This window comes from Dasypus novemcinctus, chromosome 19, assembly GCF_030445035.2.
Source record: "Dasypus novemcinctus isolate mDasNov1 chromosome 19, mDasNov1.1.hap2, whole genome shotgun sequence".
Classification (NCBI taxonomy): domain Eukaryota; kingdom Metazoa; phylum Chordata; class Mammalia; order Cingulata; family Dasypodidae; genus Dasypus; species Dasypus novemcinctus.
The window spans coordinates 82730009-82752374 of NC_080691.1; the positions used below are offsets into that span (position 1 = coordinate 82730009).

Consider the following 22366-nt stretch of genomic DNA (forward strand, 5'->3'; position numbering starts at 1 on the left):
CCCGCCGCAGATGTCGCACACCAAGCCCTACATCCGGAAGAAGGCGGTGCTGATCATGTACAAGGTGTTCCTGAGGTACCCCGAGTCGCTGCGCCCCGCCTTCCCGCGCCTGAAGGAGAAGCTCGAGGACCCCGATCCTGGTGCGTGGCTCCAGGCGGGAGTGGGGGGCAGCTCTTCAGAGCTGAGGGGGTGTGGGTGCCAGCGGCAGGGCTCACCTCCACAGCAATGGGCAGGGGCCAGGGTGTGTGAGCCCGGAGGGACCCGGTTAGAGCCACAGAGAGCCCGGGGCCCTGTTAGAGCCCCGCAGAGCCCGGGGGCCCCCGTTAGAGCCCCGCAGATCCCGGGGAGCCCCTGTTAGAGCCCCGTAGAGCCCGAGGGGGGGTCGTTAGAGCCCCGCAGATCCCGGGAGGGCCCTGTTAGAGCCCCGCAGAGCCCGGGGGTCCCCGTTAGAGCCCCGCAGAGCCCGGAGGGGGGGGGGGCGTTAGAGCCCCGCAGAGCTCGGGGGGGGGCCCGTTAGAGCCCCGCAGAGCCCTGGAGGGCCCCGTTAGAGCCCTGCAGAGCCCGGGGGTCCCCGTTAGAGCCCCACAGAGCCCGGGGGGGGGGGGCCGTTAGAGCCCCGCAGAGCCCGGGAGGGCCCCGTTAGAGCCCCGCAGAGCCCGGGAGGGCCCCGTTAGAGCCCCGCAGAGCCCGGGGGTCCCCGTTAGAGCCCCGCAGAGCCCGGGGGGGGGCCCGTTAGAGCCCCGCAGAGCCCGGGGGGGCCCCGTTAGAGCCCCGCAGAGCCCGGGAGGGCCCCGTTAGAGCCCCGCAGAGCCCGGGGGTCCCCGTTAGAGCCCCACAGAGCCCAGGGGGGGCCCGTTAGAGCCCCGCAGAGCCCGCGGGCCCCGTTAGAGCTGCACAGAGCCCAAGGGGTCCCTTAGGGCCCCTTAGAGCGCCCTGTGTGTACCCCCTCAGCACAGCACTCGCCTTCGGTCTGGGTCTTAGCCTAGCTGGGCGCTCCCGTCGGGGGCTTCCCCCCTTGCCCGGGGTCCTGGGCAGGACCTAAGCGCGGTGGAGCCTCGGGCTTCCTGTGTGCCGCGAAGTGGCTGCGCCCCGGGGCTGCCCAGGAGCTGGGGTGGCAGGGCCAGTTGGAGCAGGCCAGTGTCGCCCTGTGGGGCTTCCTGCAGGGACGGGTGTCCTTAGACCGCATCGCCCGCCTGAGTGGGAGCCACCCCCGGGCAGCTGCGGCGCCGAGGCCTGCCTTTTGTCTGCCCTTCGTGAGTGTGAACTTCAGTGGCCTCCCAGGGCCGTGGCTGTCGTGCCGCCCGTCCCTGGGGCCACGTGTGGAGAGGTGTCCAGCGCGCGCCCATCTTCAGCCACGGTCTGAGAGCCCCCACCGCACACGAGCCCCTGGCGCTGTGTGCAGGGAGCGTCCGTCCAGTGCCCCGGGGTTGCGGTCTGTGCTGACGCCAACGGCTCAGCCTTGGGGCTGGACGGCTTTGGCCCAGGGTTTTGCCAGATGCCGCTGGCCTGCAGGTGGCTGCCCGATGGATACTTCTGGAAGCCTCTCCCGACAGCAGGCCTGAGCTTCAGCCAAAGTCCCTGCCCTGGCACGGCAGGAGACGCAGAGAAGTGTCCTAGGTTTGGCCCTGCCCTGGGCCTACCTAACACCCGCTCAGTCTTTGTTCCTCCAGTGGCCTCACTGGTGGGAGGCGACTGCCCCGTCCAGGGGGCAGTGGGCGGAGCAGTGTGCTTGGGGCACCCCTGCTGAAGACAGGGACGCCCTGGAAGCACCTTGGGGCTCCTGGTGCGCCACGCCCAGGCCCTCCCTTCCCCTCCGGTCAGCGGGGCGGGGACACACGGGCTGCCCTGGGCTGGGCTCAGCAGGGGTTTTGGGTGCTTCCTCTGCGCTTTGTGGTGGCCCTGGCTCAGGAGTGAGGCTCAGGAGTGACGAGTGGTGCCTGTGCTCACCCCAGCCGCTCGCCCCACGTCCCAGAGCAGACGGCAGGATGGGGAGCTGGGCGTGGGTGCAGGGTGCAGGCTGACCTGCAGGTGGACCTCAGCTCTCGCCGTTTTGCTCGTGTCCTCACCACGGTCCCGACCCAGCCCAGGCCCCACGTGGCCTTTGTGGTCGTGTCTGGTCACCACACATCTCGGCAGAGTTCTGGCGTGTCGTGAGGACGGTGCCAGGTCCCCTTGCGCAGCCCGGTGGGAAGCGGCCCGTTGGTGAAGGCGGCTGGTTCGGGGCATCTGCGGCCTCCCGTGGCAGGCTGCGCGTCCTCCTCCGAGGCTGACGGCCACGGGGAGGGACTGAGCGCACCTCGGTGTTCCCGCGGCCTCGGGCCTCCGTGTGTCCCGGTGGCCCTGAGCGCGACCCGCTGACCGAGCCCCTCCCTCGGCGTCGAGTCCGCGCACCCCATGCCGGCAGAGCTGTTGGGGGCCTGCAGCGGAGCGGCAGGGCCCTGGCCCCCTCCTGCCGCGCTTCCTCGCTGCAGGCCGGGGACCTGACAGAGGAGGAGCCCCCCCTCCCCTGACGCTCGGTCGTTTCTGCTGTGCCTGGGGCCCATTGCCGTCGGTTTCCTTCCCCTTGCGTTGTCTGGGGGGCTGCGGGGTGCCCTTTGGGGTGCTATGCCTGCTGGACGCCCCCGCTGCCTCTGAGCTCTGCCGTCCTCCCAGCACCCTCAGCCCTGCCCCCGGCCTGCACACGGTCGCCCACCTGGGGGTGGGAGATGCTTGTACGTGCGCACACTCACGGCCCCACGTGCGTTCTCACGCTCAGGCGCCCGCGTCTGCCTGCCGCCTGCCCCCCTAGAACAGCGTCAGGCCCTCTGCGCCCCTCCTGGCCGCGCAGGCTTGTCCCTCGCAGCCCCTCCTGACTCCTGGGCAGGAGGGATTGACGGGCTGCCCTTGGCGCACTGGGCTGGCCTGGGGGGCCCTGCAGTCGGGAGGCACGAGCAGGCCTGGGGGCAGGGGTGGGGAGGGGCATGGGAGGGGGGGCCCGTGGGGGCCGCAAGGGGGCTTGACTTCTGGGTGTGGGCGAGTGAGTGCCGACCTTGGGAGATGGTGGTGAGACGGCGCCCTGGGTTGTTCGGTGGGCGCGGAGGTGGGGGCCGGCGCCGCTGACTGCCGCCCGCCCACACAGGGGTCCAGTCGGCGGCGGTCAACGTCATCTGCGAGCTGGCCCGGCGCAACCCCAAGAACTACCTCTCCCTCGCCCCGCTCTTCTTCAAGCTCATGACCTCGTCCACCAACAACTGGGTGCTCATCAAGATCATCAAGCTGGCAAGTGTTGGCCGTCGGGGGGGCTGTCCCGGCGGGCGATGCCGCGCAGGCACTGCTGGCGAGCAGGGCGGGCGGGCTCAAAGGCGCCCGGGGCTACCCGGGGCGGGCCTCGTGCCCTCGCCGCCCGCTGTGGGTGACGCTGGCTTCTCTCGGCCCTGCAGTTCGGTGCCCTGACCCCGCTGGAGCCGAGGCTGGGCAAGAAGCTGATCGAGCCGCTCACCAACCTCATCCACAGGTGAGCTGGGGCCGCCTGGACGCACGGGGCAGGGAGGGGCGGCCGCCAGGGGATGGCGTCGGGGACAGCTCCGCAGTCACGCAGCGGCCACCTCGCAGGCGGCAGGCGGGCCTGGGGGCCCGGGCGGCGCTCTCCTTTCAGCCCTTGGATGTGGGGTCTGCGCGCGAGCGGTGGGTTGCTGTGAAGACTTGGGGGAGGGTGTGGGCTCGGGACGCCAGATTTTAGAGGAGCATGTTGATGACTCAGCTGTGCTTTTTGGGGGGCTCGGACGGCAGCAGCCCTGAATGCCACGACCCCAGCACATCGGGGCCCTGGGGTTGACTTGTCCTTGCACCTGTGGAGAGCAGTGGGCCCTGCTGCTGGGCTTGTGCGGTCTTGGCGCTTCCCCGGGGCCCCCAGGCACCCAGGGACCCAGCCCCACGCACGGCGCCCCCAGGCCAGGGCGGGGTTCCTGCCCAGCCCCTGACAGGGACCTCCTGGCCACCCCTCGGCCGGGACTTGCCGAGAGCGGGTGGAGCGAGGCCGAGTGGCCCGCGCCAGCCGACCCTCTGCCGGGGCCTCCTGCGCAGCAGCTCGCCATGTGGGGAGGCGGGTCAAGACTCGCAGCGCAGGGCAGCCTGGGCCGCGCGCACCCTGCCGACCCCCGTCTCTGTTGCAGCACCTCCGCCATGTCCCTGCTCTACGAGTGCGTCAATACTGTGATCGCAGGTGAGCCGGTGTGCCCGGGCTGCGGGGCTGAGCCTGGGACTCGCCCCAGGGGCACGGGGGGCACGGCGGGCGTGCGAGTCCCGGCGTGCAGCCCGCTCCCCCAGGCCAGAGACTGCGCCATCTGCGGTGCTCGGTGCGTGGCAGCTGCATCCCCGAGAGGCTGCCCAGCCTCTCAGCTCGCCCCAGAGTCCAGGGACGTCCCTGCCGGCACCCCCGGGGCTCGTTCAGCTCCTGACCTGTGTGCGAGCAGGAGCAGGAAACCTGCGCCGGGCGCCGCCGGGCAACCCCCAGGCTGCCCCGCAGGGGGCGGCAGCGGCGTTGCCCCCCAACAGCCGCGCAGTCCTTCCGGCTTCCCCGTGCCAGGCGCTGTGCTGGGGCTGGTCACGTGCGCACCAGGCGGGTCACGTGTCGGGGGGTCTGTCTGGGGGTTCTTGGATGATTTTTGTTTCCTTGGGGGAAAAACACCAAAACTCAAAATAGATCAAAGGCCACCTGTGAGAGCCCACACTGTGCCCCACCCAGAGGAGAGCGGAGGAGGAGGTCCCGGGGATCTTGCTTGGCCCGCGGGGTCTTTGGTTCGATAGGACACCGGAAGCCAGGCCGCGAAAGGAGGAGGTGGGCGGGGCGGGGCCAAGCGAACTTGGTGCTTCAGAGGCCGCTCCAGTGAAGAGAAGCCGCGGGGCCTGGGGACACGACTGACGCGGGGCCCGGGTAGAGCGCGTGGGAGGTGGCGCTCACGCGCAGAAGGGCCCATGGCCCAGGAGGCCCCTCGCCGCGGCAGACGTGCCGACGGCTTCCGAGGGAAGGCGCTGGGGCGGATGAGCGGCCGGCGCAAACCCCCACCGGCCCGGCCCGGCCTCCCGCCTCCCGCCCGCAGGGCTGCAGTTTAAAAGCCGGACCTACGTGCTGGCGCGGCGCAGGCGCCCTCGTACGGCGGCAGGAGCCTGGGGGTGCAGCTGCGGCAGGTTCGGGGGCTGCCGTGCGGCCTGGCAGGCTGGCGAGGCCCCGGTACCCATCCACGGAGGAGCGGGCGAGCGGAACGCTGCGCGGGGCCTCCTGGGACTGGTCCCGTGGCGCCTCTGCCTGGCCCGGCCCCAGGGGAAGGGCACCAGCCGGCGTTCCCAGCCGCACCTGGCTGAGGGCTGCTTGGCATGCGGGCGCCGTGCGCAGCCTCGGGCCTCAGCAGGGCGTCCCTCCAGGGGTCCCCTTGGCTGGGGCAGGTCCCCTGAGGAGACGCCGGTGGCTGATGCGCTGCGCTTGCGTTGCAGTGCTCATCTCCCTGTCCTCGGGCATGCCCAACCACAGCGCCAGCATCCAGGTACGCACCCACCCTGCCGAGCCGGCGGAAGGGGTCTCGAGGCCCGGGCCCCTCCTGGCCTCAGCTTCTGGCTCTTGTGTGTCCCTCTCGGCTGTGCCCCTGTCTCTGCCTGGCCACCCGTCGTGCATCCACAGCCCAAGAACCCCAGGGGCCTGGCCTTGGCTTGGTTCCGTGCTGCTGGGACACGGGCGCACTGGTGCCAGCCGGAGGCAGTGACAGGCATCGGCGGCTCCCCTGCCCCCATCCCGGCTGTGTGACTCTTTAGTCCCCGAGGTCCAGCCAGTCCCTGGGCGCCGTCCCCTTGGCCTGTGCCCTGGGCCTTGCCAGGCCTCGCCCACCTGGAACAGCCTCAGGCTCCCCCGCTGGCCCAGGGGCCACGAGACCCACGTGAAGTCACTGCCCAGCCCCAGTCCCCTTCCCAGAGGGCACAGCCTCATAGTTGAGAGTCCAAGCAGCCCCTGTGCGGCCCCGCAGTGGTGGCTCTGCTCTCGTGGGAGCCATCACGCACCTCCATGCGTGTCTGTCGCTGCCATCTCCCGCCTCTGCCTTTTGACGACAGGCTCGCTGTGCATCCCACGTCCTGGGAGTCCCCTGGCCTCCTGGCTTTTGCCGCCTCATGGCTGGGGGCGCACGGGGTGGGGGCGGGGCGGGCCCCAGCTCAGCTCACGCCCAGAGGACCCAGCGACGCCCCTTTTTTCCAGCTTTGCGTCCAGAAGTTACGGATACTGATAGAAGATTCCGACCAAAACTGTGAGTGGTTTTCTGCTTCCTCCGCATCCCATGGGCTTGACCTGGCACGTCCTGTGCTTCCCGGCGTTGGGGCGCAGGAGGGCGTGGGCCCCGGTCCACTGGTGCGCTCGTCCTCGTCCTCCAGGGAAGCCCGTTAGCAGAGGGGCCCTTGGGCCGCTACGGGCAGGGCTGAGCCCCCGGTGCCCGGCAGCCCCTGGTGGCCTCTGCCCCGGCTGTGGCTGCCACGCTCGGGCTTCCGGCTCTTGGGGGGGTTAGCCCTTCCTGTGTCCAGGCCGGGAGTTTCCGGGGGGCTCTGTGAGGTAGCTGAACTCGGGGCGAGGTCTGGAGAGAGATCCAGGAGAGCTCAGCGCCGTTCTTAGCCCTGTTAGGCCAGGAGACGCGCAGCTCCCCATGAAGGCTGGTTGGCTGTGCGGCCGGGCGCCGCTGTCCTGAGCACTTGACCTGGCCCCATGGGCGGAGCAGCCAGGCAGGGTGGGCGTGCGGGGCTGTGGCTTGGGCAGTAAAGCTTTACGAACAGGCGGGCGGGGGCCTGCTGAGCCCGACTCTGCCTGAGCAGAGCCAGGGCGTCTGCACGGCTGCCAGCCTGGGACGGGCCCAGCCGCCCGTGCGCCCCCAGAGCTGTGCCTGAAGTAAAGCAGTGCAGAGAGCAGGCGCACAGACAGGCTGCAGCTCGGCTCTGCCCCGGGCGGCCCTGTCACACACGGAGCCTGGCCTCGGCCTGCGGGAGCCGTCTTTGCCCCGCGGGGTGGGTAACCTGCCCTAGGCGGGCATCGGCACGTGTCGTGCGCTCGTAAAAGAGACAGCGCGTGGAGGTGGCTTACGCCGGGCACAGCAGCAGTGGCGCTTGGAGGGTGCGGTGGCTTCAGGGCCTTGAGGCGTCCAGTCGGGCGCTCGGGGCTTGGGGAGCTGCGCGTCCACCCGTGGGTTCTGCCCCGAGGGCGCCCGGCGGCTCCTGGCCTTGTGCCCATCCCGGGAGCAGCCACGGCCAGTGTCCGCCTGCCCCACTCCGCAGTGAAGTACCTGGGGCTGCTGGCCATGTCCAAGATCCTCAAGACGCACCCCAAGTCCGTGCAGGCGCACAAGGACCTCATCCTGCAGTGCCTCGACGACAAGGACGAGTCCATCCGGCTGCGCGCACTCGACCTGCTCTACGGCATGGTGCGTGGCGGGGTCCTGCGGCCGCGGGCTCGCGGCGCTCGGGTTCCCCGCAGCCCCTCACGGCGCCCTCCCTCAGGTGTCCAAGAAGAACCTGATGGAGATCGTCAAGAAGCTGATGACCCACGTGGACAAGGCCGAGGGCACCACCTACCGCGACGAGCTGCTCACCAAGATCATCGACATCTGCAGCCAGTCCAACTACCAGCACATCACCAACTTCGAGTGGTGCGTGCCGCGCCCGGGGGGCGGGCAGGCGCCTGCGCCCTCACGGCCCGCCCCCCCTCAGGCCCCGTGCCCTCACGGCCCGCCCCCCTCAGGCCCCGCGCCCTCACGGCCCGCCCCCCTCAGGCCCCGCGCCCTCATGGCCCGCCCCCCCAGGCCCCCGCGCCCTCACGGCCCGCCCACCCCCAGGCCCCGCGCCCTCACGGCCTGCCCCCCCCAGGCCACGCGCCCTCACTGCCCGCCCCCCTCAGGCCCCGCACCCTCACGGCCCGCCCCCCCAGGCCCCGCACCCTCACGGCCCGCCCCCCCCCCCAGGCCCCGCGCCCTCACGGCCCTGCGCCCTCACTGCCTGCCCCCCCAAGCCTTGCGCCCTCACGGCCTGCCCCCCCTCAGGCCCTGCGCCCTCACGGCCCGCCCACCCAGGCCCCGTGCCCTCACGGCCCGCCCCCCCTCAGGCCCCGCGCCCTCACGGCCCGCCCCCCCCAAGCCTTGCGCCCTCACGGCCTGCCCCCCCTCAGGCCCTGCGCCCTCACGGCCCGCCCCCCCCAGGCCCCGCGCCCTCACGGCCCACCGCCCTCAGGCCCTGCGCCCTTACGGCCTGCCCACCCCCCCAGGCCCTGCGCCCTCACGGCCTGCCACCCCTGAGGCCCCGCGCCCTCACGGCCCGCCCCCACTCAGGCCCCGCGCCCTCACGGCCCGCCCCCCCTCAGGCCCCGCGCCCTCACGGCCCGCCCCCCCTCAGGCCCCGCGCCCTCACGGCCCGCCCCCCCCAGGCCCCGCGCCCTCACGGCCCGCCCCCCCCAGGCCCCGCGCCCTCACGGCCCGCCCCCCCTCAGGCCCCGCGCCCTCACGGCCCGCCCACCCCTCAGGCCCCGCGCCCTCACGGCCCGCCCACCCCCCCCAGGCCCCGCGCCCTCACGGCCTGCCCCCCCTCAGGCCCCGTGCCCTCACGGCCTGCCCCCCCCCCCAGGCCCTGTGCCCTCACGGCCCTGCGCCCTCACGGCCTGCCCCCCCCAAGCCTTGCGCCCTCACGGCCTGCCCCCCCCAGGCCCTGCGCCCTCACGGCCCTGCGCCCTCACGGCCTGCCCCCCCCAAGCCTTGCGCCCTCACGGCTTGCCCCCCCCCCAGGCCCTGCGCCCTCACGGCCCTGCGCCCTCACGGTCTGCCCCCAGGTACATCAGCATCCTGGTGGAGCTGACGCGGCTGGAGGGCACGCGCCACGGCCACCTCATCGCCGCGCAGATGCTGGATGTGGCCATCCGTGTCAAGGCCATCCGCAGGTTCGCCGTGTCCCAGATGGCCACGCTCCTGGACAACGCCCACCTGGTCGCCAGCAACGCCCAGCGCAGCGGCATCTGCGAGGTGCTCCACGCCGCCGCCTGGATCTGCGGAGAGTTCTCCGAGTGAGTCCCTGCCCGGCAGGGGCTCGGGCACAGGCGGGGCTGCTGTTGGGGCTCCCCTGTGGCGGGGGCTCGGGGTGCAGGCAGGGGCACGGGCACAGGTGGGGCTGCTGTCGGGGGCCCCTCCGCAGCAGGGGCTCGGGGTGCTGGGGGGGCACGGGCGCAGGCGGGGCTGCTGTCGGGGGCCCCTCCGCAGCAGGGGCTCGGGGTGCTGGGGGGCTCGGGCGCAGGCGGGGCTGCTGTCGGGGGCCCCTCCGCAGCAGGGGCTCGGGGTGCTGGGGGGGCTCGGGCGCGGGCGGGGCTGCTGTCGGGGGCCCCTCCGCAGCAGGGGCTCGGGGTGCTGGGGGGGCACGGGCGCAGGCGGGGCTGCTGTCGGGGGCCCCTCCGCAGCAGGGGCTCGGGGTGCTGGGGGGCTCGGGCGCAGGCGGGGCTGCTGTCGGGGGCCCCTCTGCAGCAGGGGCTCGGGGTGCTGGGGGGGCTCGGGCGCAGGCGGGGCTGCTGTCGGGGGCCCCTCCGCAGCAGGGGCTCGGGGTGCTGGGGGGGCTCGGGCGCAGGCGGGGCTGCTGTCGGGGGCCCCTCCGCAGCAGGGGCTCGGGGTGCTGGGGGGGCTCGGGCGCAGGCAGGCTGCTGGCGGGGGCCCCTCCGCAGCAGGGGCTCGGGGTGCTGGGGGGGCTCGGGCGTGGGTGGGGCTGCCGGCGGGGGCTCCTCCGCAGCAGGGGCTCGGGGTGCTGGGGGGGCTCGGGCGTGGGTGGGGCTGCCGGCGGGGCTCCCCTGGCACCATGCCACACCCCTGCCTGTGCCCACAGGGGAGGATCTGCAGGGCGGGTGGGCGGGCGTCCCATGTGGTGGGGACAGCTCCGCGGTGTGCACCCTGGGGAGCTATAATTCCGAGGCCCATTTCTCGCTGCCCATCGGGCGGAGCTGCCTGCAGGCAACTTCGTCGGGCCCCACGTGAAGTTCAGGATTGTCACGCAGCCTCTGGATCCGGTGTTTGCCCCAGAACCTGGGTTTGCGGTTTCTTTTGGCAGATCTTAAAGGTTGGCCCCGAGTTGCGGCCTCACCGCTACCCGCCTCAGCCACTTTCCTGTTCCTGTAACGCGGCTCCCACGGGGGTTATGGCGCTTTCTTGTTAGGAAGCTTCTTAGCTTCATTGATGACTGTAGCAGCCAAAACCCCGCGGGCCAGCCAGCCCCAGGGCCCTCGCGCTCCCCGGCCGCTGGGCCTCCTTCCCGAGGTGCCTCCTTGGCCTTGCCCGACACAGCCGTGGGTTTTCTGGGGCTGAGACTGCGGCGCTGGCGCGGGGGCCTCTTGAAGTGGTCCCCTAAGGGGACACGATGGCCTCCTACGTCTCATGAGGCCGCCAGGCCCTTGACACTGCCTGGAAGCAGGGAGGTTTCCAGTGTACCCGTCCGTGGGAGCGCGACCCCACTGCCCAGCTCCCAGTCTCTTTGGCTGGGGCCACCGCGACCAAGTGCCACCAGCCACGCCGGGAACAGCTGGGGTTGGTCCTCCCCACTCTGGCTCCGGCACCGCGGCTTCAGCAGGCCCGCACTCAGCGTCGTCTCGCCCCCAGGCACCTGGAGGAGCCCCAGCAGACCCTGGAGGCCATGCTGCGGCCCCGCGTGACCACCCTTCCGGGGCACATCCAGGCCGTGTACGTGCAGAACGTGGCCAAGCTCTATGCAGCCGTGCTGCAGCAGCGGGAGCAGGCGGCCGAGCGGGAGGCGGCCCGGGACGTCACGCAGCTGCTGGCGGAGCGGCTGCCCCAGTTCGTACAGAGTGCGGACCTGGAGGTCCAGGAGCGGGTGAGCGCCGTGCGCCTCGGGCCTCCGCGCTGCGGTTCTGTGCTCTCGGTCACCGCCCCGTGCCACCCGGGCCTGTCAGCAGCCCTGCTGGGGTCTCCCTTCACCCTTGGCAGCGGGAGCACGGGTCAGCGTGGCAGGGCCCGTATGCCCCACCCGAGCCAGCAGCCCTGCGCGGCCACCCCCTCTCTGCCGGAACCCTGGGTGGCCTTGGGGAGTGAGTCTGCGGGGTTCTTGGGGCTCAGCCTTCTGGGCCTGAGGTGCCCGTGCCTCCATGGCTGCACGCGGGGCTCGGCAGGTGCACCGGGGTTGCTGTAAGTCACTTGGGGCTTGGCAGGTGCTCCCAGGCTTGGCAGGTGCACCGGGGTCGCTGTAAGTCACTTGGGGCTCGGCAGGTGCTCCCGGGCTCGGCAGGCGTGCCGGGGTCGCTGTAAGTCACTTGGGGCTCGGCAGGTGCTCCCGGGCTCGGCAGGCGTGCCGGGGTCTCAGCAGGTGCGGCCGGGCTGGCACAGCCTGGGTGGGGGTACCTGGCCTGGCTGTGTGTGACCCTGGCCGAGCCCTGAGGGTCTTCCCTGGGCAAGGCCCTGGTGGTCTCAGCACCGCCGCGTGCTGGGCTCTTGCTCATCCCTGACCTGCGCGCACGCTGAACAAACAGTGCAGAGCGCAGCCGCTCTCCGCAGGCCCGTGTTCCATCACATGTGCTCTTCTCTCTCTCTCACAGGCTTTTCCTCTTAGTATTTGTCGGCTGTGGCCGCACAACAGCGCAGCCTTAGACGTTTCTTGCCCAGCGCTCTGCGTGTCATGTTTCTTTCCTGCCCTTTCACCTCCAGCCTCTCTGCGTCTTTGTAGCTGAAGCGAGGCTCCTGTGGACAGGCCTCATCCAGTCTGCTGGTCTCTGCCTTTTAGTGGGGAGTTTTGTCCTTTGACGTTTAAGGTAGTAGCTGAGAAGGAACGATGTGCTTCTGCTGTTGAGCTTTTGTTTCTGTCTTGTATGTTTTTTGTTCCTCCTTTACTGTTACTACCATTTTATTTGTATTTACTTGCTTTTGTAATACACCCTTTTGGTCCCTCTTTTCTGTTTCTGTTTTTCATAATTTCCTTCATGGTTAGCTGCAGTTGTAACTGGGGTTCTTAAGCCACTGCCCCTAGGCTTACTCGTCTGCCAACTCCTGTCTTTTTGTCCCTTTCTGTTTTAATTGGTTGTCGTTTCAGGTTGTGTCTGTAAATGTTGCCTGCCATTTAATGTTGATCTGTAAGGTCCTTTTACGCGTTGCCTGTCCAGTTACGGGGGCGGTCACCCACCAGAAGTGCCGTAATTGAGGGTTGTGCCACAAGTTACTGTCAAGGCCGACTTGGGGGCTCGCTTGAGCATTTCCTGGAGGGAAGGGGCCCCAGTAATGAGCTCTTTCAGCTTTTGTTCACTTGTAGGTGTTTCAATTTTTTTCAGTTTTGAGAAATTATCTTTCCCCTTAGGATTCTTGGCGGACAGTGTTTTCTTTGAGGACTTGATCATGCCACCGCCTCTGTCCCCGGTTTCTGAGGAGGAATCCTCTGTTCATCTCCGCAGGGACCCTTTGTGTGAGACACGCCACTTCTCTCCTGCCCTCAAAATCCGCTCTCTGCTTTTGGATTTTTTTTCAAAATAAGTTTTTCATTGAAGTATAGCATTAACACATGAACATGCATAAACAATGAGTGTATAGTAAAGATTGTGAACTTACAAAATAAGCATGCATGACATCATACAGGGGTCTCCTACATCACCCCTCCACCATGTATTACAAACTGTGCAAGAGCTTGGTGAAATACTACTACTAACTCTAGTTCCTATCTTACGTTTGGTGTATTTTCCCCCCAACCCACCCTATTTTTTAAAAATATATTTTTATTACAGAAGTTGTGAACTTGCAAAGCTATTGCATGCATGTGTAGAATGCCCATACAAAACCCCTTCACCAACACACCACACCATGGTGGAACATTTGTTACAAATTATGAGATGATAATATCAGACTGTTACCCCAACCATGGTCCACAGCGTACATTTGGCACCTTTTTCCCATACACCTCCATTATCAACGCGGTACATCTTTGGCATTGATACAAGAATATTAACAGTATTGTTGTTAACCAGTCTGTAGGTCACACCAATTATAGTTTTCCCATGCTTCTCCACATTCCCACAACCCTGCAATATTGATGTACATCTGCTCTAGCTCACAGGGATTCTCTTGCATTTGTACCCTCAACCACAATCCTCATCTACTCTGGGTTCACTGTGTTATTCAGTCTCTAGATTATTCTTTAGCTTTCTTTCGATTGACATTTACTTCCCCAGACTACCCTTTTCAGCCATAGTCCCATTTATTTATTTATTTTTTTAAAAAAGATTTATTTTTATTTATTTAATTCCCCTCCCCTACCCCGGTTGTCTGTTTTCTGTGTCTTTTTGCTGCGTCTTGTTTCTTTGTCCGCTTCTGTTGTCGTCAGCGGCACAGGAAGTGTGGGCGGCGCCATTCCTCGGCAGGCTGCTCCCTCCTTCGCGCTGGGCAGCTCTCCTTACGGGTGCACTCCTTGCGCGTGGGGCTCCCCTACGCGGGGGACACCCCTGTGTAGCACGGCACTCCTTGCGTGCATCAGCACTGCACTTAGGCCAGCTCCACACGGGTCAGGGAGGCCCGGGGTTTGAACCGCGGACCTCCCATGTGGTAGACGGACGCCCTAACCACTGGGCCAAAGTCCGTTTCCCCATAGTCCCATTTATAAACCAGCTGCTACTCACTATAATGTGTTACCATCAACTCTATCCATTTCTACACTTTTACAATCAAGTTAATTAAAATTTCTAAACATATGAAGCATCAGTAGTTCTCAGTCTTCTCCTTATCTCCTAATAAGCTATATTCTAGGTTTTATTAAATAATCCCATGTGTTTATTCTTTGTATTTAGTCAATATTGGTGAGATCATGCAATATTTGTCCTTTTGTGTCTGGCTTACTTTGCTTAGTGTAATGTCTTCGAGATTCATCCATATTATCATATGTGTCCCAATTTCGTTTTCTCGTACAGCTGCATAGTATCCGTCGTATGTATATGCCACATTTTGTTTATCCGTTCATTGGTGGACGGACGCTTGGGTTGTTTCCACCTTTTGGCAACTGTAAACAACGCTGCTGTGAACATGGGTGTGCAGATGTCTGTTCGTGTCATAGTTTTTAGTTCTTCTGGATAGATTCCTGGTAGAGGAATTGCTGGATCAGATGGCAGTTCTATATTTAGCTTCCTGAGGAACCCCAAACTCTCTTCCACAGAGGCTGTGCCATTTATACACCCCCACCAACAGCGAAAGAGTGTTCCTGTTTCTCCACATCCTCTCCAGCACTTAACTGTTGTCTGTTTTTAAAATAATGGCTATTTTATGCAATGTTAGATGATAACTCATTATTGTTTTGATATGCATTTCCCTCATGACTAGTGATATGGAACATTTTTCATGTGCTTTTTGGCCATTTCTATCTCCTCTGGGGAAATGTCTATTTAAATCTTTTGCCCATTTTTTAATTGGATTGCTTGCTCTTTTTTTGTTGAGTTGTATGATCTCTTTATATAGAATGGAAATCAAACCTTTATCAGATAAGTTTTTTCCAAATATTTTCTCCCATTGCGTGGGCCGCCTTTTCACCTTCTTGATGAAGGCCTTTGGCTCACAGAAGGGTTGAAGTTTGAGGAGGTCCCATGTATCCATGTTTTCTTTCGTCGCTCCTGCTTTCATTGCACAGTTTAAGAATCCACCACCTACCACCAGGTCTTGAAGATGTTCCCCTACATCTTCTAGGAGCTTCATGGTCCTTGCTTTTATGTGTAGGTCTTTGATCCATTCTGAGTTAATTTTGTGTAAGGTGTGAGAGAGGGTCCTCTTTCTTTCTTCTGGCTGTGGATATCCAGTTCTCTCCACCATTTGTTGAACATACTGTTCTGCCCCAACTGGGAGGGCTTGGGGGGCTTCTCAAAAACCACTTGGCCGCAGACGTGCGGGGCTGTTTCTCAACCATCAGTTGGGTTCAGTTGGTCTGTGTGTCTGTCTGTAGGCCAGTACGATGCTGTGTGCACTGTAGCTAGGTAATATGATTTAAAGTCTGGAAGCGAGAGTCCTTCCTTGTCCTTTTAAAGATGTTTAGTACTTGGTTTTCCAATCCACGAGCGTGGAATGAATGTTCTTCCAATTATTTAGGTCTTTTTTAAATTTCTTTTAGCGATGCATTATAGCTCTTTGGATACAGTGCTTCACATCCTTGGTTAAGGTTTTTCCTAAATATTTGTTTCTTTTATTTGCTATTGCAAACCGAATTTTTTCCCTGACTTCCTCCTAAGATTGAGCATTACAATTGTGTAGAAACACCACTGATTTTTGGTATTGATCTTGTATCCTAACACTCTACTGAAGTAGTTTATTAGCTCTAGTAGCTTTTTTGTAGATTTTTCAGGACTTTCTAGATACAGGATCATGTTGTCTGTACATAGTGAAAGTTTTACTTCTTCCTTTCTGATTTGGATGCCTTTTATTTTATTTATTTATTTTTTGCCCGATTGCTCCAGCTGGAACCTCTAGCACTATATTAAACGACAGTGGGGACAGTGGGGGCAGTGGGGACAGTGGGGCCCTTGTCTTGTTGATCTCAAGAGGAAAGCTTTCCGTCTTTCACCGCTGAGTACAGTGTTAGCTGTGGGTTTTTCATGTATGGCCTTTATCATGTTGTGAAAGTTTTCTTCAATTCCTATTTTTTGTAGTATTTTTATCAAGAAAAGGTGCTATATTTTGTCAAATGCCTTTTCTGCATCAATTGATAAGATCATGTGATTTTCCTTCTTTGATTTATTAATGCGGTGTATTATGCTTGATTTTCTTATGTTGAACCACCTTTGCGTGCCTGTTATAAAACCCACTTAATCATGATGAATAATTCTTTAATGTGTTGTTAGATTCGATTAGCAAGTATTTTGTTGAGGATTTCTGCATCTGTATTCACTAGAGAAATGGGTCTGTAATTTTCTTTTTTCATAATATCTTTATCTGGCTTTAGTATTAGAGTAATAACTGGCTTTATAAAATGATTTTGGTAGTGCTCCTTCTTGTTCAGTATTTTGGAAGCGCTTGAGTGAGACTGGTGTTAATTCTTTACTGTGTGGCAGAACTCACCTGTGTACCCACGTGATCCTGGCCTTTTCATCTTGGGGAGCTGTTTGATGACTGTTTCGATCTCAATTTGTGATTGGCTTGTTGAGGTCGTCAGTGTAGGTTGTTTGTATGGTCCTGTACGTTCGTTCCTAGGAATTTTTCCATTTCGTTTACATTGTCTAGTTTTTTGCCATAAAGTTGTTCATAGTAGCCTCTTATGATCTCTCTCATTTCTGTAGAATCAATAATCTTCCCCTTTTCCTTTTTTAATTTCATTTATTTGCATCTTTTTCTTTTTCTTTTTCTTGGTCAGTCTAAGGGTTTGTCAATTTTGTTAATCTTCTCCAAGAACCAATTTTTAGCTTTGTTAATTCTGTTCTTTTGTTCTCAATTTCATTTATTTCTGTTCTAATCCTTGTTATTTCGTTCGTTCTACTTGCTTTGGGATTAGTTCGCTGTTCTTCTAATTCTTTCAGCTGTGTAGTTAGGTCATTGATTTTAGCTCTTTTTTAATGTAACATTTAGGGCTATAAAATTTCCTCTCAACTCTGCTTTCAGTTCATCTGGTAGGTTCTGATGTGTTGTATTCTCATTGTCATTTGTTTTACGATATTTATTGATTTCTCTTGAAATTTCTTCTTTGACTCACTGGTTATTTAAAGAGTGTTTTTAATCTCCATGTGTATGAATTTTCTCTTTTTCTGCTCCTTGTTGATTTCCAACTTTATTTCATTATGATCAGAGGAAGTGCTTTGTGTAATTTCAGTTTAAGTTTATTGAGATCCTGCCTTTGAATTTTGACATTTGGTGTAATGTGTCTGGTGGTTCTAGAGGAGCCTGTCCTGCAGGGCAGGACGGGGACCCTGCTTGTGGCCACAGGAGGAGCCCATGACAGCTGGTGGGCGGGAGCTGGGCCTGGGGGCGCACGGCCAATGGCCAGGCAGACCCGGAGGGCGCAGCCGTGCTCCATCAGCCTCTCCCCGTCCAGCCTTCTGGGGCGGTTCAGCCGAGACCCGCTCGCGGGAGGAGGCACGGGTTGTGTCGCTGCGCCGAGCCCTGCGCTCCGGCCCCGTGGGCTGCGGCCTGCGCCCTGGGCCCTGGGCCCTGCTCTCACCCAGCTATGCCCACAGGCGTCCTGCATCCTGCAGCTGGTCAAGTACATCCAGAAGCTCCAGGCCAAGGATGTGCCGGTGGCAGAGGAGGTGGGCGCCCTCTTTGCTGGGGAGCTGAACCCAGTGGCCCCCAAGGCCCAGAAGAAGGTGCCTGTTCCCGAAGGGTGAGCCCGTGCCCGCGACCCGGCTAGGGGGGCGCAGGGTGGGGCCTGGGCTCCCAGCCGCCCATGCTGGCACCAGGCGGCCTCAGGCGCTTCCGTCGGGCAGGACGGCCTCTCCCTGTGCTTCAGGGCAGGACCGGGCGCCCCGCTCAGGACTGGCTTTGTGCGCTTGCTCTTCACCAGGGCTGTGGGGCGCCAGCCGGCCTCTCGGGTGGGGGGACGGGGAGGGCGTGGTCTGTGGGGAGGGGCCCAGGAGGGGCGCGCTGACGCGCCTGTCTTGCAGCCTGGACCTGGACGCCTGGATCAACGAGCCCCTCTCGGACAGCGAGTCTGAGGAGGAGAAGCCCAAGGCCATGTTCCACGACGAGGAGCAGAGGCACGCGCGGCCGCGGCCGCCCGAGGCGGACGAGGAGGAGCTGGCCCGGGTGGGTGCTGCGGGCCGGGCCCCCCAGCAGGTGCCGGAACCTGCATCCCCAGGAGCCCCGCGTGCGCGTCGGGTGCTGGGCCCCGCGCGGGCACCAGGCTCCCCTCTGAACGAGGTTTCCCCTGAGACGCCAGGGCGGGCTGCTCTGTCCTCAGGAGCCCCCGCTGGTCCTGGGCGCGGCCCCTGCCTGCTCGGCGCCTCCTACCCGGGCATTCAGCCCCTGCTTTCCAGGGGTGTGGGTGCCCCGAGTTCTTAAAAAACAGGGAACGGTCGCACTCCTCTGAAAAGCTCTCGTCCCTGCCCGGACCCCCATCCCAGCCCCCCCTCTATGAGGAGGGCGGCCCTCGCTCTGCGTCCTGCCCTCTGGAGGGCTCGGGGCAGGGCGGCTGGCCCCGGTTTGGACCTAATGGAGGCCGAGGGAGCGGGTGAATTCCAGCTTTGTGCGTCTGCAGGGCCGGGCCTGCGTGCTGCTGGCGGAGTTTTGGGCAGTGTGACCCGCGCCGGGAGCTCTGGCTGGTGCTGCCGGCCAGGTGCTGGGCTCGGCTCTGCGCCTGTGCCGGGAGCGGCCTCGGCCTCTGTTCCTCCTGCCAGGCTCCTGCGCAAAGCCGCTCCGCAGCCCCACAGCTCCCACGCCCCCTCTGGGCCTGTGTCCGGCGGTAGAGACGGCGAGGGCCGAGGGAGGGGGCCCGCAAACCTTCCACTTACGCACTCGTGACCTTCCCCCGCAGCGGCGGGAGGCCCGAAAGCAGGAGCAGGCCAACAACCCGTTCTACATCAAGAGCTCCCCGTCCCCCCAGAAGGTAAGGCTGGCCAGGCGCGCACCGCATCCTCCAGAAGTGCACGGGAACGTTCCGGAAGCCATGCCCGTAGCTAGCATCCGTGCACAGGAGAGGGCGGTGGTCACAGGGGATCCATACTGAGCACGGACACCGTCCAGTGCAGAGGAGAGACGAACCACCGAGGCTGCACGGCCAGGGCGGGTCGCAGGCGCCCGTGCAGGGGAGGTGGACGTGGGCCCACCCGCAGCGTTAGTGCTCAGGTAGAGAGGCGTGTGCAGGGCAGGGCCGGGCCGGGCGGGGCCTGAAGGGGGGTGCCCTGGGAGACGCAGGCGCTGGGCTGGGCCTCGGGGCAGGGCAGAGCTGGGCGGATTCGGTTTGCCAACCGCGGCAGCTCACGTCGCCCGTTTGACTTTCCGTGTGTCAGGGTGCGGGTTGCAGAGCAGTTGCGGAAGCTGCGCGGTGCCCACACACCAGCCCCCAGCCCTGTGCCTTGGCATGGCGCGCTGCTACAGTCAACGGGAGCTGTCGGGACAGCCTGGCCGGCTCTGGGCCTCGGTTTCCACAGGGCTCATGGCCGGCGCCGCTTGGCCCTGCGGTTTTTATCCTTTTCCGATGCCGTGTGCGCCCTAACCACTCCTATCGACCGCGCTCAGACACGGTGCTGCGCCTTGTTCCCAGCGCTGGTTCCTGCCCCCGCGGTGTCCCCGTCCCACACAGGGACCACGTGGGACGCCCGGCCGGGCCCCTGGCGAGCCGCGTTGCTCGTCCTAACGATCTCGTTGATGGGCGCGTCCGTCAGTCCTATCCTGGCTTCCCTCGCCCAGCACAGCGTCTCCTGGTTCGCCTGCGTGGCCGTCCTAAGTGTTCCCTCTCATGTCCGGGAGAGGACCAGTGCCCGCTGCCCCCATCACTTGGTGCCGTATGGCGGGGGAGCCAGGGTGGGGCCGGAGAAGCCAGAAAGCTGCTGGGGGCACGAGGCTCCCTGCCCCCCCCCCAGTCCACGGGCGGCTGGCTGCCAGCGTCGTGCTGGCGTCTCCGCTGGCGTGACGCCCGCTTACTGACACCCCCATTTAAATCCCGGGCCAGCGGCTTTCAGCGTGTTTGCAGAGCTGCGCAGCCACCCCCCGCCAGGGGCCAGGACCCTGCCCCGGACCCCAGCCCCCACGGCCTCGCCTCTGCGGGCGGTCCTGTGCAGTTGAGGCCTGGTGCCACAGGGCCCTTGCTCCTGGCTGCTGGTGCCGCGCCCGCGTCCCATGGCTGCGCGGCCGACCGGAGCCGCCTGCCTCCACAGTCCCCGTGGGGGCCGGCAGTGTCGATGGCACGCAGGTCCTGTCCCCTCCGCTCTTGGATCTGAGGGAAGGTCAGCGTCTGGCCTTGCTTTCCACAGGGCCTCGCCCCTCTCCTGCCATCACTGGCACGCTGAGCGGCGGCCACACGCCTGTTGCCCCAAGCGCCTGCCTCGCCGGTGCCCAGGGCCAGCCGAGGGCCTCACGGTCCGAATGGGGAGAGATGGCCAGCAGTTCGGCCTGTGCCGCTGTCCTGGCCTGAGGGGTCTGGGCACAGGTGGCACAGGTGGCCTCTGCTACAGCAGGCCCGCGGCTGGGCGGGGCCGATCCCCAACACGCCGCTTCTCTTCCAGGGAGGGCTCGGCCGTCCACCCGCACGCCGGCCCTCCCCGTGACGCTGCCGCGTTTGCCTCTGCAGCGGTACCAGGACGCGCCGGGCGTGGAGCACATCCCCGTGGTCCACATCGACCTCTCGGTCCCTCTGAAGGTCCCAGGTAGGTGTCTCGGCCCAGGTGAGGCTCTGCCCTGCGGGGCCACCAGGGCGGGGGGCTGGAGCGGCCCCAGCAGCCTGGCAGCTGGGCATGGGGCCTCGCGGCCGCAGGTATCCCAAAGGACACACTCGACCACCCCAGGGCAGCTCAGGCGGGAGCGGGGGTCCTACTGGGTTCTGTCCCCAGACTGTCCCCCGGCTGGGGACTCACTGGGGCTCCCGGGGCTCGGTACAGCGGGGGCCTGAGCACACTCAGCAAGGGCACAAGCTGGAGGCCAAGTGCAGGGAGGCAGGCGGAAGCTTCCGGAGGCCTCTCCCCGCGGACCCCCCAGTGGCAAGTGGTGACGGCCTTCTGTGGCGTACAGCCCGGTGGTGTCACCTCCACGCCAGGGTTGCACCCAGCACTGCCCTCCGTTACGTGAGCTCTCCTCCCCCACGGGGAGCCTGGCCCCCGGCCCCTCATCCTTTCTGGAAGGACGATGCCCTTGGTGCCTTCCCCGCCGCCTTGGGGGTGCCCGTCGTGCCTCGGAAAGCCCCCGCCGGCTCCCGGGTGCCCCCGCCAGCCCTGGGACGCCCCGCGCCTCCGCTCCGTGCGCTGCGCCTGGCCCTGGCCTTGCAGAGCCCTTCCTGGGTACGGACAGGGTCCCCTGCGCCCGCTGAGCCGCCTGCGCCACCCCGCAGGGATGCCCATGTCAGACCAGTACGTGAAGCTGGAGGAGGAACGGAGGCACCGCCAGAAGCTCGAGAAGGACAAGAAGAAGAAGAAGCAGAAGAAGGAGAAGGAGAAGCGCGGCCGGCACCGGCGCCACAGCTCGCTGCACACGGAGAGCGACGAGGACATCGCGCCCCGCCCAGCAGGTGGACATCGTCACGGAGGAGATGCCCGAGGTACGCCGCGGAGGGCGCGGGCGCAGGGCTCCGCAGGCGGGCGCTGGCTCCGGAGGGGCCTGTCCCTGCCCACCTGGCCGAGCGGCCCGCTCTTAAGTACCTGCGCCCCCTCCCCCTCTGGGGTGGGCGGGATCCGTGCCCCGGAGACGCCAGAGCCTCGGGGCAGGGGGCGCGGCTGCGGCCGCAGTGCCCGACCAAGCCGCTCTGTGCCAGCTGACCAGGGACCCCAGGGCAGGGCCGGGGCCCGTCGTGGTGCCCAGTGACGGGGTGGGGCTGAGGAGGGGCCTACGCGGCTGCACTGAGCCCCCCCCTGCCTCTAGAACGCGCTGCCCAGCGACGAGGATGACAAAGACCCCAACGACCCCTACAGGGCCCTGGACATGGACCTGGACAGGTAGGGGTGGAGCCCTCGGGAGCTGCCGGGTGGGCGTCCCGTCCCAGCGCATGCACCAAGGCCCGGTCACGCCCCCCACCCTGGCCGCAGCCAGCCCGCGTCGCGCTGCTCCCTGCACTCAGGCCACAGCCGCCCGGGCCGGGTGGCGAGCACCTCCCCAGGCAAGGACTAAGCCCCGACGCCGGCGCCGTCCTCAGGCTGCAGCTCAGCCCATGCTCCTCCCACGCCCCACACCGTCCCCTCGAGCCTCCCCTCGTTTGGCCTCGGCTCCCACCAGGGCCTCCCGCCACACAGCGTCCCCTCCCTCCCACGTACCTTCCTCTTACGTGGGAACCAGTGACCTGACCGCCCTCTCTGGTCAGGGGCTCATCCCAGCCATGCTGCGGCGGGGCCCTCGCCACCTCCCGCGGCTGAACGTCCCACCCCTGTCCGCGCGCCCTGCTCACCTGTGCGGTGGCCGTTGGCAGCAGGGCAGGTCCCCTCCAGGCCCCTTGGGTCTCACCCGGCCCCGCCCCTGCTGCACCCTTCGAGTTTCTACACACACGGGCGCATGCCCTCCCTACACCGGCCCCTCCCAGCCCCGCCTGGGGCCCTGCCCTCCTTCCCAGACCCCCGCCAGCCCAGCTCAGGGACACCTGCAGCCATCCCTAGACCTGCGGGGAGGCCGGCTCCTCCTCCATCGGCGCCCGAGGCCAAGGGCGGTGCTCACTTGCAACCCCGGTCGTGGCCCTGGCCCCTGCAGCAGTGTTCCAGGGCCACTGCGGGGCTGCTGCCCCCAGGCTGGCTCCCCTCCCCGCCCCGCGC

The 22366-nt window shown here is 64.6% G+C and overlaps 1 protein-coding gene across 1 annotated transcript in view; it reads left to right on the forward strand.

Annotated features, from left to right (window-relative positions):
• AP3D1 (adaptor related protein complex 3 subunit delta 1) overlaps window positions 1–22366 on the forward strand; it is a 44300-nt gene that overhangs the window by 16737 nt on the left and 5197 nt on the right. The window contains 17 exon segments of the mRNA XM_058282142.2: window positions 11–140; window positions 3119–3258; window positions 3420–3493; window positions 4152–4201; window positions 5470–5519; window positions 6221–6269; window positions 7282–7427; window positions 7504–7652; window positions 8822–9052; window positions 10623–10854; window positions 17159–17304; window positions 17585–17726; window positions 18454–18525; window positions 20209–20284; window positions 20962–21125; window positions 21127–21168; window positions 21489–21562. Coding sequence (XP_058138125.1) covers window positions 11–140; window positions 3119–3258; window positions 3420–3493; window positions 4152–4201; window positions 5470–5519; window positions 6221–6269; window positions 7282–7427; window positions 7504–7652; window positions 8822–9052; window positions 10623–10854; window positions 17159–17304; window positions 17585–17726; window positions 18454–18525; window positions 20209–20284; window positions 20962–21125; window positions 21127–21168; window positions 21489–21562 — 1967 coding nt within the window.